Source organism: Pan paniscus, chromosome 4 (genome assembly GCF_029289425.2).
Source record: "Pan paniscus chromosome 4, NHGRI_mPanPan1-v2.0_pri, whole genome shotgun sequence".
NCBI lineage: Eukaryota > Metazoa > Chordata > Mammalia > Primates > Hominidae > Pan > Pan paniscus.
Window position 1 is genome coordinate 129,931,230 of NC_073253.2, and position 20,091 is coordinate 129,951,320.

The 20,091-nt window shown below is 45.9% G+C and overlaps 1 protein-coding gene and 1 non-coding gene across 3 annotated transcripts in view; one reads left to right on the top strand and one right to left on the bottom strand.

Moving 5' to 3' along the window:
• Positions 1-1,573: 1,573 nt before the first annotated feature.
• Positions 1,574-1,680, bottom strand: LOC112439876 (U6 spliceosomal RNA). Its single transcript, XR_003028109.1, has one exon. It is a non-coding gene; the product is annotated as a U6 spliceosomal RNA (small nuclear RNA).
• Positions 1,681-14,243: 12,563 nt separating this feature from the next.
• SEC24A (SEC24 homolog A, COPII coat complex component) overlaps positions 14,244-20,091 on the top strand; it is a 77,852-nt gene continuing 72,004 nt past the window's right edge. Inside the window, exon 1 of one of the 2 annotated variants that reach the window (XM_008954645.6) lies at positions 14,244-15,955. In XM_008954645.6, coding sequence (XP_008952893.3) covers positions 15,859-15,955 — 97 coding nt within the window. In that variant the 5' untranslated portion in view covers positions 14,244-15,858. The remainder of the gene's footprint in view (positions 15,956-20,091) is intronic. The other variant, XM_003829270.7, reaches the window with a different exon arrangement.

Consider the following 20,091-nt stretch of genomic DNA (forward strand, 5'->3'; position numbering starts at 1 on the left):
GCAATGGCGCGATCTCAGCTCACTGTAACCTCCGCCTCCCGGGTTCAAGCGATTCTTCTACCTCAGCCTCCTGAGTAGCTGGGAGCACAGGCGCGCAACACCATGCCCGGCTAATTTTTGTATTTTTAGTAGAGACGGGGTTTCACCATGTTGGCCAGGCTGGTCTCGAACTCCTGACCTAAAGTGAACCGCCTGCCTCGGCCTCCCAAAGTGCTAGGATTACAGGCGTGAGCCACTGCGCCCGGCTAATTTTTGTATTTTTAGTAGAGACCGGGTTTCATCATGTTGGCCAGGCTGGTCTCAAACTCCCTAGCGTAAGTGATCCACTTGCCTCAGCCTCCCAAAGTGCTGGGATCACCACCGCGCCCTGCCTAAAATACATTTTCAAAGTACACGTGTTTATTGAATTCATTTTTTTTCTTTTTTTGTTATTTGTGCTTATTGAATTCACCAGTGATTTACACAATGTAGCTATGTACCAGATAATGTGTTGGATGCTGGTTATTCAGCTTTTATTCAGCTGGTTATTCAGTTGTTTTATAGACGGTCTTGGCCAGGCGCGGTGGCTCACACCTGTAATCTCAGCACTTTGGGAGGTCAAGGTGGGTGAATCACCTGAGGTTAGAGTTCAAGACCAGCCTGGTCAACATGGTGAAACCCCATCTCTACAAAAATACGAAAATTAGCCAGGCATGATGGCAGGTGCCTGTAATGCCAGCTACTCGGGAGGCCGAGGCAGGAGAATTGCTTGAACCTGGGAGGTGGAGGTTGCAGTGAGCCGAGATTGCACCATTGCACTCTAGCCTGGGCGACAGAGCGAGACTCTGTCTCCGTCTCAAAAAATAAATAAATTAAATTAAAAATAAATTTAAAAAAAAAAAAAAAATATATATATATATATATATATATATATATATGGTCTTGCTCTTTCTCCCAGGCTGGAGTCCAGTGGTGCTATCATAGCTCACTGCAGCCTCAATCTCTTGGGCTCAAGGAATCCTCCCATGTAGCTGGGACCACAGGCGTGTGCCACCAGGCCCAGCTAATATTTGAATTGTTTTGTAGAGATAGGGGTCTCATTATGTTGCCCACGCTGATCTTGAACTCCTGGGCTTAAGCGATCCTCTGGCCTCTGCCTCCCAAAGTGCTGAGATTACAGGAGTGTAGTCAGATAGTCAGCTTTTTTTTTTTTTTTTTGGAGGCGGAGTCTCGCTCTGTCGCCCAGGCTGGAGTGCAATGGTGCGAGCTTGAGCTCTGCTCACTGCACCCCCGCCTCTCAGGTTCAAGCAATTCTCCTGCCTCAACCTCCCAAGTAGCTGGGATTACAGGCGCAGTCCACCATGCCTGGCCAATTTTTTGTGTTTTAGTAGAGACAGGGTTTCATGGTGTTGCCCAGGCTGGTCACGCCCGACTAATTTTTTGTATTTTATTAGAGGTGGGGTTTCACCGTGTTGCCCAGCCTGGTCTCGAATGCCTGAGCTCAGGCAATCCACCTGCCTTGGCCTCCCAAAGTGCTAGGATTACAGGTGTGAGCCACTGCACCTGGCCATAGTCAGCCTTTTTGTATGTTTGTTTTACTATGGAACAGTTCATGAATTTGCCTATCATCCTTGTGCAGGGGCCATGCTAATCTTCTCTGTATCATTTCAGTTTTAGTATATGTGCTGCCAAAGAGAGCACACAGGTATTCAGCTTTAAACAAGACTGTTTTGACACCAATGTTCTTTTCTAATGGATTGGCGTTGCCTTCTTTAAATGCATCAAGAGCTGTTTAGGGATTCTCAGTAAAGCCTATCATTGGCTCTGCTGGATCTCCTCTTTCTGCTCCAGCCTCGGGAAGTGCTTCACTCCACGCGCTCTCCCTTGACACTAGGGTTTCCCTCCGCCAGAAAAGCTTCTACCCACCTCTGCATTTCACCCGGCTAACTCCTACACACTTTTCAGGTCTCAACTCTTCAGGTCTTCCTCTCATCAAGGCCTTCCTCCCAGATTTGGTTAAGTCCTCTGTTACAGATTTTGAGATGGAGCAGGGACCCCTCTTAGGGGCCTGCCTGACTCTCCCAACCAAGTATGGAAATAAGGGAAAATCTCGAGTTCCTTTAAGGGAAATTCCCCACACCTAGCTAGCCCTGAGCAACTTGATAAGCAAGAAAGTAATAGTAGCTCAAAACAACAGCCTAAGAAGTTTGAGTCATAAGATGTTTGGTTCTTTATAAAAACTAAAGATAACATCTTAACATATGTTCCTGAGTTGTTTTTCAGAAACCCAGACCCACATCAAATGGATCCACTGGAGCCGGGTGTGGTGGCTCATGCCTGTAATCCCAACACTTTGGGAGGCTGAGGCAGGAGGATTGCTTGAGCCCAGGAGTTTAAGACCAGCCTAGGCGATATAGTGAGACCTCATCTCCATAAAAAATAAAAAAAATTAGCTGGGCATGGTTGTATGCCTGTAGTCCCAGCAACTTGGGAGGCTGAGGTGGCAGGATTGCTTGATTTGAGCCTGGGAGATCCAGGCTGCAGTGAGCTATGATCCCACCACTGCACTCCAGCCTGAGCAACAGAGTGAGACCTTATCTCCCCCACCAAAAAAAAAAAAGATATTCCATCTTTTTAGGCCAAACCAATGTATAACCTCATTTACTGATATACAATTTTGCCTGTAACTTCTGCTTTTCTGAAATTTACCCCTCCCTTTAAAAACTCTTGCTTGAGCCAGGCACAGTGGCTCACACCTGTAATCCCAGCACTTTGGGAGGCCGAAGTGGGCGCATCACCTGAGGTCGGGAGTTCAAGACCAGACTGGCCAACATGGTGAAACCCCATCTCTCTTTAAAACACAAAAATTAGCTGAGTGTGGTGGTGCACGCCTGTAATCCCAGCTACTTGGGAGGCTGAGGCAGAGAATCACTTGAACCTGGGAGGCGGAGGTTGCAGTGAGCCCAGGTCGCACCATTGCACTCCAGTCAGGGCTAGAGAGTAAGACTGACAAAAACAAAAACAAAAAAAAAACATTCTGGCTTGTAAGCCATTGGGGAGGTCAGGTCTTAAGTGTGAGCTGACAGATTCTCCTTGTTTGGTGCCCTGCAAATAAACACCCTCATGTAAAGCCTCCATATAGATGTCAGGCCTTACTGCATTGGGAAGCAGACTCCAGTTTGGTTGGGTAACAAGCTTCCTCAGCAACTTTACGATTTACTTTTTTTTTTTTTTTTTTTTGAGACCGAGTTTTACTCTTGTTGCCCAGGCTGGAGTGCAATGGGGCGATCTTGGCTCACTACAACCGCCACCTCCTGGGTTCAAGCGATTCTCCTGCCTCAGCCTCCAGAGTAGCTGGGATTACAGTTGTGCCCCACCATGCCTGGCTAATTTTGTAGTTTTAGTAGAGACGGGGGTTTCACAGTGTTGGCCAGGCTGGTCTCGAACTCCTGACCTGAGGTGATCCATCCGCCTTAGCCTCCCAAAGTGCTGGGATTACAGGCATAAGCCACGGCGCCCGGTTTACAATTTAATCACTGAAGTTATATAATTGTATATGTGTGATTATTTGTTTAAATAATCACACCACCAGCAGACATTTCATAAGCTTCCTGAGGTTATGGCCCCTATATACTTTTTTCCCTCCTGAACCTATTTTCAGGGCCTGGCACAAAATAGGTACTTAATAAATATGATTTGTAACATGAAGGGGTCCTAGGAACATTTTTGTCCTCTGGGCGTTGAAGGGTTTCCTTTTTTTTTTTTTTTTTTTTGAGGCACAGTCTCACTCTGTTGCCCAGGCTGGAGTGCAGTGGCACGATCTCTCCTCACTGCAACCTCCGCCTGTCTGGTTCAAGCAATTCTCGTGCCTCAGCCTCCTAAGTAGCTGGGACTACAGGTGCCTGCCACCACGCCTGGCTAATTTTTTTTGTATTTTTAGTAGAGACAGGGTTTCACCATGTTGGTCAGGCTGGTCTCGAACGCCTGACCTCTAGTGATCCACCCATCTCGGCTTCCCCAAGTGCTGGGATTAGAGGCGTGAGCCACTGCAGCGGGCCAGAGGGTTTCTTTAGAGTTCATTAATCTGCGGTGGAAGAGCCTGTTGTTCCAGTCTGGGTTTCCCTCTACAGTCTCTCTACTCACCTAGTCTTGAATTGTTTGGTTTAATAAACACTAATGTGGCCTGAGGCAATTCACAAGGCTCCTCAACTCCTCAAGATTACAGCTATTGTCCTAGATAGGCTTTCTTTCCTGATATCCCTGGCATTTTGGTCAGCCTTTTAAAAATTTGAGGTAGAGCTAGCTCCCTGACTCACATTTGTCATCTCAGCACTTTGGAAGGCTGATGTGGGAGAATTGCTTGAGACTAGGAGTTGGAGACCAGCCTGGACAACAAAGTGAGACCCTATCTCTGAAAAAAAATTTTTTTAATTAGCGAGGTGTGGTAGTGTGCATGTGAAGTCCCAGCTACTTGGGAGGCTAAGGCAGGAGGATTGCACGAGCCCAGGAGTTCAAAGATGCAGTAAGATATGATTGTGCCACTGCACTCCAGCCTGGGTGACAGAGCGAGACCCTCCCTGTCTCTTAAAAAAAAAAAAAAAAAGATTAACATTCTATACACTTTTATAAAACACTTAAAATGAAAAACTTAATCTAGCTACAGACTACAGGTTAAAGACTGGTTCCAACATTAGCCACTCAAAGTTTCAGTTCCTGCATCTGTAAAATGGGGACTAATATCCCGAAGGAATGATATCATGAGAAAATAACATACAAAAAGGAATAGATATAGGAAAAGCACCAGGCAAGTATTATAGTTTAACTGAATCGATTTGGCCTAGCTCACTGGGGGCCTTGACTCCCAAACTGCAGAACCTTTTGGGGGTTTTGAGCAGAACAGAAACATGGTCAGAATTGTGTTTTTAAATGTTTCCTCTGGCAGCAGTGTGCAGATTTTATTGGAATAAGTCAAGACTGAAAGCTGAGATAAGTAATGAGGCTGCTGCAATTACACAGGTGAGAGGAAACAAGGGCCCGGGTTGAGTCAGTGGGAACAGAGAAAGAGGGAATCCTATGAGAAACTGTAAAGGTTGGAATCTGTAAGATTTCATGGCTGGGCGCGGTGGCTCACACCTGTAATCCTAGCACTTTGGGAGGCCCAGGCAGGCAGATCACGAGGTCAGGAGTTGGAGACCAGCCTGGCCAGTATGGTGAAACCCCATCTCTACTAAAAATACAAAAATTAGCCGGGCATGGTGGCACGCACCTGTAATCTCAGCTACTTGGGAGGCTGAGGCAGGAGAATCACTTGAACCTGGGAGGCAGAGGTTGAAGTGAGCCAAGATTGCGCCACTGCACTCCAGCCTGGGTGACAGAGCCAGAATCCATCTCAAGAAAAAAAAAAAGATTTCATAATTGACCTGGCACAGTGGCTCACACCTGTAATCCCAGCACTTTGGGAGGGTGAGGCGGGCAGAGTTTAAGACCAGCCTGGCGAACATGGAGAAACCCTGTCTCTACAAAAATACAAAAATTAGCTGGGCATAGTGGTGCACGCCTGTAGTGACAGCTACTAGGGAGGCTGAGGCAGGAGAATCGCTTGAATCTAGGAGGCAGAGTTTACAGTGAGCCAAGATCGTGCCACCGCACTCCAGCCAGGGTGACTGAGCAAGACTCTATCTCAAAACAAACAAACAAAAAGAAACAATTCATGATTGATTGCATGTGGCTAGCAAAAGCAAAGAGGTAGCAAAGTCCAAAGTTTTACTTGAATTAGTAAGTCTACTTCTCTCTATCTCTAGTGCAAAGACCTTACTGCAGGCCACCATCAGCTCTGGCTCCAGTTACAGCAACAACTCCATTATTTCCCCTCCAATAACTTATCCTCACAGTGGTTGGCTAGATTTTTTTTTTTTTTGAGATGGGGTCTTGCTCTGTTGCCCAGACTGGAGTGCAGTGGTACGATCATGGTTCACTGCAGCCTCAACCTCTCAAGTGATCCTCCCACTGTAGCCCCCCAAGCAGCTGGGACCACAGGTATGCACCACCATGCCCAGCTAATTTGTTAAAATTTTTGTAGAGATGGAGTCTCCCTATGTTGCCCAGGCTGGTCTCGAGGTCCTGGGCTCAAGTGATCCTCCTGCCTTGGCCTCCCAAAGTGCTGGGATTACAGGCATGAGCCAACTTGCATGGCCTGAGTTTTTGTTAATGGATTCATCTTAAACTTGGACCAAGTTATTCTTCTATTTATAAATCTTCAATTGCTTCTCCAAACCTCTAAACTCCTGAAAATGGCTTATAAGTTTCTCATGGCTCTGTCCCCCTCTACTATTCCAATCTCATCTCACACCATTCTGCCTTGCCAACCACAGCAAGCTGATTCCTGGCACTGGGCCTTTCTAGATGCTCTTCCTGCCTGGAGCCCTTTCCCCAACCCAGCTCCTCTTTTCGCATAATTTCCTCATCCTTTGGATCACAGCTCAAATGTCATCTCCTGTCCTAACCATCCTATCCAAACTGGGTCCTTCCTTGCTATTTTCTGCCTCAGCACTGATTCCTCAATAGCACTTACCAATTTAAAAGTTTAAAATATATATTTATCTACATTATTGTTTCTTTCAACTATAAACTCCACAGATCCACAGAAGGAAGAGATCTTCTCTGTCCTGTTCCTTTTTACTTGGTGCCTGGCACATGAAACGTATTTAGTAAGTATTTTTTCCGGCCAGGCACGGTGGCTCATGCCTGTAATCCCAGCACTTTGGGAGGCTAGGGCAGGTGGACCACCTGAGGTCAGGAATTCGAGACTAGCTTGGCCAACAAGGTGAAACCCCGTCTCTACTAAAAATACAAAACTTAGCCAGGCATAGTAGCGGGTGCCTGTAATCCCAGCTACTTGAGAGGCTGAGGCAGGAGAATCACTTGAACCCTGGAGGCAGACATTGCAGTGAGATGAGACGGTGCCATTGCACTTCAGCCTGGGCAACAAGAGTGAAACTCCATCTCAAAAAGAAAAAAAAAACAAAAAACAAATAAATACTTTTTCCAGCTCGGGCAATATAGTGAGACTATGCCTGTACACAAAATTTTAAAAATTAGCTAGGTGTGGTGGCACATGCCTGTAGTCCCGGTCACTCGGGAGGCTATGGTAGCAGGATTGCTTGAACTTGGGAGGTTGAGGATGCAGTGAGCTATGATCACACCATTGCACTCCAGTCTGGGCGACAGAGTGAGACTTCTGTTTCAAAAAAAATTTTTTTTTTAAATGAATGAACAAAGGAGCTGGTGAAGTTATTCATGAGAAAGTGTCATGAGAAAAGGTAGGTTTAGAGGGGAAGGTATACATCTTTAATACTGTGGTGTCAGGGTATCTGTAGATAAATAGTTGGGTTTAGAAATGGAAAAAGACACTTTGGGAGGCCAAGGCGAGTGGATGGCCTGAGGTCAAGAGTTTGAGATCAGCCTGGCCAACATGGTGAAACCCCATCTCTTCTAAAAATACAAAAATTAGCTGGGGGCAGCCACTCATGCCTGTAATCCCAGCACTTTGGGAGGCTGAGGCGGGTAAATCACGAGGTCAGGAGTTTGAGACCAGCCTGGCCAACATGGTGAAACCCGGTCTCTACTAAAAATACAAAACATTAGGTGGGAGTAGTGACAGGCGCCTGTAATCCCAGCTACTTGGGAGGCTGAGGCAGAAGAATCGCTTGAACCCAGGAGGCAGAGGTTGCAGTGAGCTGAGATAGCACCACTGCACTCCAGCCCAGGCGACAGAGTGAGACTCCGTCAAAAAAAAAAAAAGCAAAAATTAGCTGGGTGTGTTGGCGGGCACCTGTAATCCCAGCTACTCGGGAGGCTGAGGTAGGAGAATTGCTTGAACCCAGGAGACAGAAGTTGCAGTGAGCCACGATTATGCCACTGCACTCCAGCATGGGTGACAGAGCGAGACTCTGTCTCAAAAAAAAAAAAAATAACCGGGCACAGTGGCACACGCCTGTAGTCCCAGCTACTCTGGAGGCTGAGGCAGGAGAATCGCTTGAACCTGGAAGGCGGAGGTTGCATTGAGCCGAGATCGCGCCATTGCACTCCAGTCTGGGTAACAGAGTGAGATTCTGTCTCAAAAAGAAAAAAGGAAAAAGAATTGGCATTTGATACTGTACCTCTAGCCCTTCCCAGGTGAGCTGGGCCTGAACAGGGGCTGGCACTACTTCAACTACAGTATTAGGCCTTATCACGATATAACATAACAGTCGAGAACCTGAAAGAACTTGAGACTTCTCATTACTAAGCACTCAAGTGAAAAAAAAAAAGAACTTAGACCAACATAGTTTAGAAACAAGTGCTAGTGATGTGGTTTAGGCTATAAATGCAATAGTAACTTATAGTAATGAATTAATGAGGGTCAAAATAGTCAGAATAGGCCTAGGGCGGTGGTTCATGCCTGTAATCCCAGGACTTTGGGAGGCCGAGGCAGGCTGATTGCTTGAGTCCAGGAGTTTGAGACCAGCCTGGGTAACATGGTGAAACCCCGTCTCTACAAAAAATACACAAATTAGTGGGTGTGGTGGTGTGCACCTGTAGTACCAGCTACTCAGGAGGCTGAGGTGGGAGGATAATTGAGCCCCGGAAGTTAAGGCTACAGTGAGCTATGATCACGCCATTGCACTCCAGTCTGGGTGACAGAGTGAGACCCTGTTTCTAAAAAGGAAAAAAAAAGAAAAAAAAATTAAAATTGTCAGCAGTCTGGAAGATAAAGACACTTTAAATTTATTCCTTCAAAAATGTTTACTGAATATCGTACCTGTTAAGTGTGAGGCCCCAAGCCAAGTGTTGAGAATACCCACACTTGTGTGAATAAGACACAGTCCTTGGTCTCTACTCACTGACGGTCTAACAGGGAAACAGACATGGTTACCTTGGAATTCACAGGCTATGTATAGACTTATGGTCCATTGAAAAAAGATAAACAGGCTGGGCACGGTGGCTCACACCTGTAATCCCAGCACTTTGGGAGGCCGAGGCAGGCGGATCACAAGGTCAGGAGATCAAGACCACCCTGGCTAACACGGTGAAACCCATCTCTACTAAAAACACAAAAAATTAGCCAGGCGTGGTGGCAGGCGCCTGTAGTCCCAGCTACTTGGGAGGCTGAGGCAGGAGAATGGTGTGAACCTGGGAGGTGGAGCTTGCAGTGAGCCAAGATTGCGCCACTGCACTCCAGCCTGGGCGACAGAGCGAGACTCCATCTCAAAAAAAAAAAAAAAGATAAAAGATAAACATAGACACATAGACACGAATAGGCCCAGGGTCAGTGGCTCACGCCTATAACCCCAGCACTTTGGGAGGCTGAGGCGGGAGGATCACTTGAGGCCAGGAGTTTGGGAGCAGCCTGGGCAACATGGTGAGACCTCATCTCTATCAAATAAGATAATAAAAAAGACACAAATATATAACAATAATAAGTGTTATGAAGAAACATAAGCCGAGTAAGAGGAACACAGAGTGAGCTGTGTCAGGTAGGATATTTAGAGAAGCCCTCTTCAATTAAAGTAACATTTGAACAAGGGCCTGAAGGAGTGAGAGTTTGAGTTCCCTAGATGTCTTGGGGAAGAGTATCCCAAGTAACAGAAATAAGTGTAATGGCAGGCTTGTGCTTGAATAGCTAGAGAAATAGCAAATGTGTCTGGAGTGGAGTGAGTGGGAAGGAGTGTGGAAGTCAAAGAGGTAGCAAGGCCAGGTCACGTGGGGCCGGGGTAGCACTCTGGATTTTACTTAGCTTGAGATGAGAAAAGTCATGCAGAAAAATTTTAACTTGATGGAGCAAGCAGAGGGAGTAATCACAGATCTGGGAGTATAGGAAAGTAAAAATGGAATCAGTGGTTAAGGAACTCAATTCAACATGTGGGATGGATTAGAGGCAATCCAGAAGGCGATTCATTCCCAACAGTTCAAGTGCAAGATGATGAAAAGTAACTAGAATGGGCAGGAAGAATGGTAAGAGCTACATAAAAATGAGAAGTTTTCAAAGAAAGCAATGGGATTTTCAGGCTTGGTGGGGATGAATGTACTTGTGATGTAGCTTCAGGGCTGCTGACTTCAGATACAAACAGCTGTCCTGTCAGAAGCAAATGAGGCCAAAGGAACTGTTCTTAAAATGGAACCAAAAGAGTTTCAGTAAACAAAACTGTTGTTCTTATAAACCTGTTTGTAACTGAAACTGTTCTTTGTTTGAAATAGAAATGGAACGGTCTTTTTTTTTTTTTAACGGAGTTTTGCTCTGTCCCCCAGGCTGGAGTGCAGTGGCACGATTCCAGCTCACTGCAACCTCCACATCCCGGGTTCAAGCAATTCTCCTGCCTCAGCCTCCCAAGTAGCTGGGATTACAGGGAACTGCCAACATGCCCAGCTAATATTTGTATTTATAGTAGAGATGGGGTTTTACCATCTTGGCCAGACTGGTCTCAAACTCCTGATCTCTTGATCCACCCACCTTGGCCTCCTAAAGTGCTGGGATTACAGGTGTGAGCCATTGTGTCCGGCCGAACAGTATTTTTAATAATTAAAGAACCCAAAATAATTTACCCCTTCCTGAAAAGTAAAGCAAATTGATCCTATTTATCACCTGAAAATGCAACAGTCATGAGCAGGCAGGCAAAGGAGCTCTGGTGTAAGCCTAAGTCCACTTCTGCATATCAGCAAATTTTATTAGAAATGCCTGTCTCCCAGTTTTGAGTCTAAATAATCAAATGTAATGGAATATTCTTAGTATAATGCTTATATCCTTACTGAAACAGTTTCTTGTCACTTATTTTGTTGTTTACAATTTTCTTTTTTTTTTTCAGACGGGATTGTACTCTGTTGCCCAGGCTGGAGTGCACTGGTGTGGTCTCGGTTCACTGCAACCTCTGCCTCCTGGGTTCAAATGATTCTTCTGCCTCAGCTTCCCCAGTAACTGGGATTACAGGCACCTGCCATCACGCCCAGCTAATTTTTTGTATTTTTAGTAGAGACAGGTGTTTCACCATGTTGGACTGGCTGGTCTTAAACTCCTGACCTTGTAATCTGCTCGCCACGGCCTCCGAAAGCGCTGGGATTACAGGCGTGAGCCACTGCCCTGGGCCTACAATTTTCTTAAGTAGGGTTGAAGGCTCTGAAAATATGCAGAAAATCATATAATGGCCTTATGAAGGTTGTATATGTGGCAGAAGGATTCTGTTTTTCTGGACAATAAAGATAAAAAAGTAGAATATATTACTGACATCAGTTTAGAAAAATGTATAGTAGTGTAGCGTACATACAGGTAATTGAACAAAGAAATATCAATAACAATTGGTAAGAGCATTTTTTTTTTTTTTTTTGAGACAGAGTCTCCCTCTGTCGCCCAGGCTGGAGTGCAGTGGCAAGATCTCAGCTCACTGCAACCTCTGCCTCCCAGGTTCAGCGATTTTCCCTGCCTCAGCCTCCCAAATAACTGGGATTACAGGCGCCCGCCACCATGCCTGGCTAATTTTTGTATTTTTAGTAGAGACAGAGTTTCATCATGTTGGCCAGGCTGCTCTCGAATGCCTGACCTCAAGTGATCCACCCACCTTGGCCTACCAAAGTGTTGGGAATACAGGCGTGAGCGACAGCGCCTGGCCAAGAGCAATTGTTATAATTGCTATCACCAATAATTTTTTCATATTTCTGTGGCCACACTTAAATGAGTCATCAAATGATTTGATATTGTGTGGATAATACTTAATATGAAAACTTTTAAAATATGTTGTCCCATCTCAGTTACTTAAACTTACCTTCCTACTATCCCAAAGGTTAGGCAGATGACAAATGCTGTTTTTCTTCTGTCTCTCTCTCTCTCTCTCTATGTATATATGTATTCTGAGACAGGGTCTTACTCTGTTGCCTAGGCTGGAGTCCAGTAGCACAATCATGGCTTACTGCAGCCTCAACCTCCCAGGCTCAAGCGATCCTCCCATCTTAGTCTTCTGAGCAGCTGGGACTACAGGCATACGTCACCATGCACAGCTAATTTTTTGTATGTTTTTGTAGAGATGGAGTTTTGCCATATTCCTCAGGCTGTTCTCCAACTCCTGGGCTTAGGAGATCCACTTGCCTTGGCCTCCCAAAGTCCTGGGATTATAGGCGTGAGCCACCATGCCCAGCTCTCCTCAATACTGTAGTGCTGATTACACCGAGAGTGTAAAAACCATTTGAAATACTTAATCATTGCTTTGAGGACACGAACAGTAACATAGCAACTTAGGGGTGGAACAAATTTTAGAGAAAGCATTGTTTACTTATTAGAAAATTATTTATGTTGATTTAACCTGATTTAACCAACTAGACTACTTTTTAAAATCTCTGGGGCCAGGCACGGTGGCTCAGGCCTGTAATCCCAGCACTTTGGGAGGCCAAGGCAGGTTGATCACCTGAAGTCATGAGTTCAAGACCAGCCTGGTCAACATGGTGAAACTCTGTCCCTAGTAAAAATACAAAAATTAGCTGGGCATGGTGACATGCGTCTGTAGTCCCAGCTACTCGGGAGGCTGAGGCAGGAGAATCACTTGAACCCGGGAGGCAGAGGTTGCAGTGAGCTGAGATCGCACCACTGCACTCCAGCCTGGCAACACAGCGACATTCTGTCTCAAAATAAATAAATAAATAAATAAATCTCTGAACACACAGATATTGCTTAAATAGCTTGAACCCGGGAGGCAGAGGTTGCAGTGAGCCAAGGTCGCACCACTGCACTCCAGCCTGACGACAGAGCGAGATTCCGTCTCAAAAAAAAAAAAAAAAAAAAAAAAAAATCTCTGAACACGCAGATACTGCTTAAATAGCACAAAGTTCAAAGAAACCTTGATTTAACCTAATCAAACCACTGTGCCAAGGTCAAAACAAATCAAGATCATTCAAAAGGAGCTGAATAAAAAGAGATAATTAAACTAATGCAGGTTTGAGATCAGGTATTTGCCTCTTTGAAGAGTGACCCTGATTTTGTCTGACCTCAGAAAGGTTGTTTCTCTCTGAGCTCTATTTCCTCTTCAAAACATTGAGAGGCTTGTGTCTGTGCAATTTTAAAGTGTTTTTGGATCTATAACTTGGGATTTTGTTATAGTGGCTCCAAACTGTAAACAATTTGACCAAAAGTATCATCTTCATCTTAAGATTTTAACTGGGCGTGGTGGCTCAAACCTGTAATCTCATTTTGGAAGGATGAGGCAGGAGGATCTCTTGCAAGACCTTCTCTTTACAAAAACAAACAAACAAACAAACAAACAAATAAAAACCTAGCCAGGCATAATGGCACACACCTGTAGTTCCAGCTACTCAGGAGGCTGAGGCTGGAGGACTGCTTGAGCCCAGGAGGTTGAGGCAGCAATGAGCTGTGACTGCACCACTGCACTCCAGCCTGGGCAACAGACTGTCTCAAAAAAAAAAAAAAAAAAGTTATTGTACTTGGATCTTGTACAAAGGAATTGAATTGTTAAATGCTACTTACAGCAAATATTTATTTATTTATTTATTTTTATTTTTTATTTTTTGAGACAGTCTTGCTGTGTCAGCCAGGCTGGAGTGCAGTGGCACAATCTTGGCTCACAGCAACCTCCGTCTCCTGGGTTCAAGCAATTCTCCTGCCTCATCCTCCTGAGTAGCTGGGATTACAGGCATGTGCCACCACACCTGGCTAATTTTTGTATTTTCAGTAGAGACAGAGTTTCACTATGTTGGCCAGGCTGGTTTTGAACTCCTGACCTCAGGTAATCCGCCGGCCTTGGCCTCCCAAAGTGCTGGGATTACAGTCGTAAGCTACCACGCCCGAGCAAATACATTTTTAGTAAAGTTCTGAGGCAAATGATGAAAACAGGGTTAGTATAAAATTTAATATTTAGTTATTTGAATTTTTACTGACCTTTTTTAGGCCTGATACAGTGGTTTATTCTTTTTCTTTTCTTAGAGACAAGATCTCACTCTGTCATGCAGGCTGGAGTGCAGTGGTGAGATCACAGCTCACTGTAGCCTCGAACTCCTGGGCTCAGGTGATCCTCCCACATCAGCCTCCTGAGTAGCTGGGACTACAGGGATATGCCACCACACTGGCCACTTTTTAAAATTTTATTTAATTAGAAACATTGGCTGGGCATGGTGGCTTACACCTGTAATCCCAGCACTTTGGGAGGCTGAGGCGGGTGGATCAACTGAGGTCAGGTGTTCAAGACCAGCCTGGCCAACATGGTGAAACCCTGTCTCTACTAAAAATACAAAAATTAGCCAGGCATGGTGGCAGGAGCCTGTAATCCCAGCTACTCGGGAGACTGAGGCAGGAGAATTGCTTGAACCCAGGAGGCGGAGGTTGCAGTGAGCGGAGATGGCGCCACTGCACTCCAGCCTGGGCAACAGACCAAGACTCCGTCTCAAAAAAAAAAAAATATATATATATATATTTTAAATAGAGATAAGGGGACTCTCCCTGTTGTCCAGACTGGTCTCAAACTCCTGGCCTCAAGTAATCCTTCTGTCTCAGCCTCCCAAAGTGCTTGGATTACAGGAGTGAGCCACCTTGCCCAGCCCGACACAGTGGTTTAGATCTGGCTTTTTTTTGTATGTAATATAACACTTCATAGCGGGCATTTGGTATTAAATGAATTAGGTAAGATGTACTTCACACTGAGGTTTCGAAACCGCGTGGCATGACATTTTAATCCACAGTACAAATCTGTAAAGGAGGGCTTTATCGTCAGCACAGAGCAGGAAAAACCTAAATAGAATGAAGGCAGCTAAGATGATGACTCAATCATTAATTAACTATGTTGTCTAATCACCGCAGTTTCGACCTCCCTTTGGCTTCAAAAGTCAAAAAAGTCAACTTGCAAAAAAAAAAAAAAAGTCTACTTGCTCTGAAAGGAAGTTTGAGTTCTTTACCTTACTGTAAACTCTTAGAAGAGGAAACAAAACTGCCATTTAAATGTGCTAATGAACTTGAGCGTGACTATGCTGTGAATCAGCGAGTTTCAAAATTAAAATTCCTCTGAGTCCTCCAGTCAAAGACAAAGGCCTCCTTCTTGGCTTGATCACACTATTAACATGTACACATATTTAACCACCTCTTTTTAAAACCCCTTATAATTTACATCTGAAACATGAAGACGAAATGTGAATGAAATACTGCGATGAACATTAACCGCCCCAGCTCCCAGTGGTGGTACGGTCTCAACAGAGGACGATGACTTCTATGGTCTCAGGTAATCTTCACAAAACCCGAGGAGAGGAACTGTCAGTCCCACCCCACGAAAGCGGCTACTGAATCTCAGATTGCTCCACGATCCTGGCTCTGCGAGCCAGGTCACGTTCACAACGGCGGGAATTTCCGTAGCGGTGACACACGGCACTTCCGGCCGGCCGTGAGAGTCGGTGACGTGGCGGCGAGGCCGGGCACGGTCGTCGGGGTCGGGGCACCAGGAGCTGTCAGGTGGCCTCGGGGCAGCCCGGCTGGCAGAGAAGAGTTCGCCGGCGCGGCGGCGGCTGCGAGCCCGGAGCCGGAAGTGCCACGTGTCCTGATTGCGGCTGCGCGGCCGGCGGCTGACAGGCACTTCCGGCCAGGGCCTCCCTCCTTCTCTCTAGGTTTGGCTGCTGCCTTCTAGCCGGGCGTTCGCGGCCCCGCCGGCCCGACTCTCAGGCCTCAGCTCCCAGGCCAGGCTGTGGCCGCCGGTGGCCTGGGGAGAGTGCGGCGCCATGCCTCGGGCTTAATGCGCCCCCCCTCTTCTCCCAGTCTTCAGTCTTAAGTCGTTAGCCTCCTCCCTCCGCTTTCAGCAGTGGTCTTTCAGCTCTCTTCTTGTGCGCTGTTGTCGACCCCGACCAGCCCCTTCCAACCCAGTCATCATGTCCCAGCCGGGAATACCGGCCTCCGGCGGCGCCCCAGCCAGCCTCCAGGCCCAGAACGGAGCCGCCTTGGCCTCGGGGTCTCCCTACACCAACGGTGAGTGCTGTCCGGGGGGAGGGCGCAGCCTGGCCAGGGCTGACTGACCTTTGCGTGCCACTGCTGCTTGAGGCGACATAGATAGAGAGAGTGATCTCCTTACCGGGTTCTGGCGCAGATGGTGGTGGGCGGCTGGGCCAGGGGACCACGGCAGTTGTGCACCTGTAGCCCCAGGCTCGTCTCAGTCTTTCACATTTATTTATTTAGTCGGTCACCAAAACAGTAAATGAGCACCTGCTGTATGCAACGCCCTGGGTGAAACACGGGTGAGAAAATGCCTCAAAACTCGAATATAAGGATCATAGTGTTTGTGTGCCTTCGCCTTCCTTGCCACCTCACCCCAGTTTCCTAGAGAGCAGGATTTGGGGTCTGATTCTTCTGGGTTCCGCAGGCCCTGAAGTGGGGTGGGGGTCGTACTCAGTCTGAGTTTCTGGAGATGAATGCATGCTTTTGGGACACCCCTTTAGGGCCTACTCATCTCTCCCAGAACCTTCCCAGAATTGTACCTACAACAGCTGTTCAATGTTTCAGCTGTGGAAAAACCAAATAGAAGGGAGGATCTCCTGGTTGACTTCTAGATGTCTGGACAGCATTTGGAAAGTGGGTGGACACAACTCTCTGAATCTCTGACAAGAGTCTACATGTACATTATAGTTTGTCATTTGATGTGAGAATGTCTTATAATTTTATACCTCTTCTAGGATTCCTTAAATCGTCCTACATTGTGATTTGCTAAGATTATTTCAGTTGTTACAATAGACAAAGACTTTCTGCCGACAGATTGCCTACTTACCAATTTACTTACAAATCTTTAGTTTACAGAAATAAGACTAGTAGAATAATGCTAAAGAACTTAAGTTGCCCATTAGAGTCTAAGAGTTCTGTGAAGTTGGAGAATACAGACAGTGACTAAAATCTCTAATTTACATTGTTTTTAGAGAAGACCGCTGTTTTCTTTACAAAGATGGCTCTAAAAGACTTTTAAAAATGTCTGTGAGTAGGCAACTATGTGGGCAGAAGAAAGAATAAGTGGAGGAAAGCCACTGAAAGGGTACTGAGTTAACCATTCTTTCTCAAAATTATGGTAACAGATTATGTACACTACATTTTATTCTAGAATATTTAGTAACATTTACACTGAGGATGAGAAAAAATGTTACATGGCTATGGATTTTTCTTATAATCTATAAATTGCAGTTTTACATTAACTTTAAATGACAAATCCTCAAATGTGCTTCAACATTTATATATGAGTGTAGTTGTCATAATATTGAAATGTTAAAGGGATTTGACCACTGTGGTATGCTGTATTAGAGATACTGTCACTATGTTGATTTGATACAGTCCAACAGACATTTGTTCCACATCTTTTTTTTTTTTTTTTGAGATGGAGTCTTGTTCTGTTGCCCAGGCTGGAGTGCAGTGGTGGTGATCTTGGCTCACTGCAACCTCTGTTTCCTGGGTTCAAGCAATTCTCCTGCCTCCTTAACCTTCCAAAGTGCTGTAATTACAGGCCTGAGCCACGGTACCCAGACCTCTTTTTTAAAATATAATTTTCATAGTCTTTTTATAAGTTCCATTTCTACAGGGTTTTTTGTTTGTTTGTTTGTTTGTTTGTTTTTTGAGACGGAGTTTTGCTTTTGTCTCCCAGGCTGGAGTGCAATGGCGCTATCTTGGCTCACTGCAACCTCCTCCTCCCAGGTTCAAGCAATTCTCCTGCCTCAGCCTCTGAAGTAGCTGGGATTACAGGCACGTGTCACCACACCCAGCTAATTTTTATATTTTTAGTAGAGACAGGGTTTCACCATGCTGGTCAGGCTGATGTCAAACTCCTGACCTCTAGTGATCCACCCACCTTGGTCTCCCAAAGTGCTGGGATTACAGGCATGAGCCACTGTGCCTGGCCTCTACAGGTTTTTTGTATTTTGCCTTTTTTTTTTTTTTTTTGAGACAGGATCTTACTTAAACTGTTCCTCAAGCTGGAGTGCAGTGGCAGGATCACAACTCACTGTCACTCCTGGGCTCAAGCAATCCTCACGCCTCAGCCTCCCCAGTAGCTAGAACTACAGGTGCATACCACCAGGCCCCATTTTTTATATAAGTATATAATATATATATATAATGTATATATTTTATTATTATTTTTTGAGTCAGAGTTTCACTCTGTTGCCCAGGCTGGAGTACAATAGCTCGATCTCAGCTCACTGCAACCTCCACGTCTCAGGTTCAAGTGATTCTCGTGCCTCAGCCTCCCGAGTAGCTGGGATTACAGGCATGTGCCACCACAACCGGCTAATTTTTGTATTTTTAGTAGAGATGGGGTTTCACCATGTTGGCCAGGCTGGTCTTGAACTCCAAACCTCATAATGATCCGCCCACCCTGGCATCCCAAAGTGCTGGGATTACAGGCATGAGCCACCACGCCCGGCCTAATGTAAAGATATATGTATATTATATATATAATGTTTTATATATATTTTGTAGAGATGAGTCTCTCTATGTTGCCTAGGCTGGTCTGAAATTCCTGGCCTCAAGTGATCCTCCTGACTCAGCCTTCCAAAGTGCTGGGATTAGAGGCATGAGCTATCAAGCCTAGCCTGGGTTGTTTTATTGTTCCTCCTGCTAATAATACAGAGAGTAGGGATATGGTATCAAGTTGGAGAACAGGATATTTTTCAAGAAGGTGAGAAAACGTTTCAATGCTGGGATCTAGTTTTGCTTAACTATTCCAAAGCAGTAGTTGATGCTTGCATATTCTGTTGAAAACTCTTTTTTTTTTTTTTTGATGGAGTTTCACTTTTGTTGCCCAGGCAGAGTGCAATGGCTCATTGCAACCTCTGCCTCCCAGGTTCAAGCAGTTCTCCTGCCTCAGCCTCCTGAGCAACTGGGATTACAGGTGCATGCCACCACACCCGGCTAATTTTTGTATTTTTAGTAGAGACAGGGTTTCATCACATTGGTCAGGCTGGTCTCAAACTCCTGACCTCAGGTGATCCGCTTGCCTCGGCCTCCCAAAGTGCTGGGATTACAGGCGTGAGCCACCGCGCCCGGCTGAAAAGTCTTAAGTATTTAATGAAGTTTGCTTAAATTACATGTTACAGTATAATTAGATCTTCAGTTTGCTTTTGTTTTTTGTTTTTGAGATAGTCTTGCTCTATTGCCCAGGCTGGAGTGCAGTGGCGTGATCTTGGCTCACTGCAACCTCCGTCTCCTGGGTTCAAGCAATTCTGCCTCAGCCTCCTGAGCAACTGGGACTACAGGCATGCGCCACTATGTCCAGCTAATTTTTGTATATTTAGTAGAGACGGGGTTTCGCCACGTTGCCCAGGCTGGTCTCGAACTCCCGAGCTCAGGTGATCCACCCACCTCGGCCTACTAAAGTGCTGGGATTACAGGCGTGAGCCACTGTGCCTGGCCAGTTTGGTGTTTTTTGTTTTTGAGACGGAGTCTTGCTGTGTCGCCAGGCTGGAGTGCAGTGGTGCGATCTCAACTCACTGCAACCTCCACCTCCCAGGTTCAAGCGATTCTCCTGCCTCAGCTTCCCGAGTAGCTGGGGTTACAGGCACCTGTAGCACATGCCACCATGCCTGGCTGATTTTGTATTTTGTTTGTTTGTTTTGTTTTTGTTTTTGTTTTTTTGAGACGGAGTCTCACTCTGTCACCCATGCTGGAGTGCAGTGGTGCAATCTCGGCTCACTGCAAGCTCCGCCTCCCGGGTTCATGCCATTCTCTTGCCTCAGCCTCCCGAGTAGCTGGGACAATAGGTGCCCGCCACCACACCTGGCTAATTTTTTGTATTTTTTTTTTGTTAGTAGAGACAGCGTTTCACCATGTTAGCTAGGATGATCTCGATCTCCTGACCTTGTGATCTACCCGCCTCTGCCTCCCAAAGTGCTGGGATTACAGTTATGAGCCACCGCGCTCGGCCTAATTTTTGTATTTTTAGTGGAGACAGGGTTTCACCATGTTGGCCAGGATGGCCTCTATCTGCTGACCTCATGATCCTCCTGCCTCAGCCTCCCAAAGTGCTGGGATTACAGGTGTGAGCCACCATACCCGTTCCAGTTTCGTTTGTTTGTTTGTTTTTTAAAGAGCCTGGGTCTTGCTCTGTCACCCAGGTTGAAGTGTAGTCACTT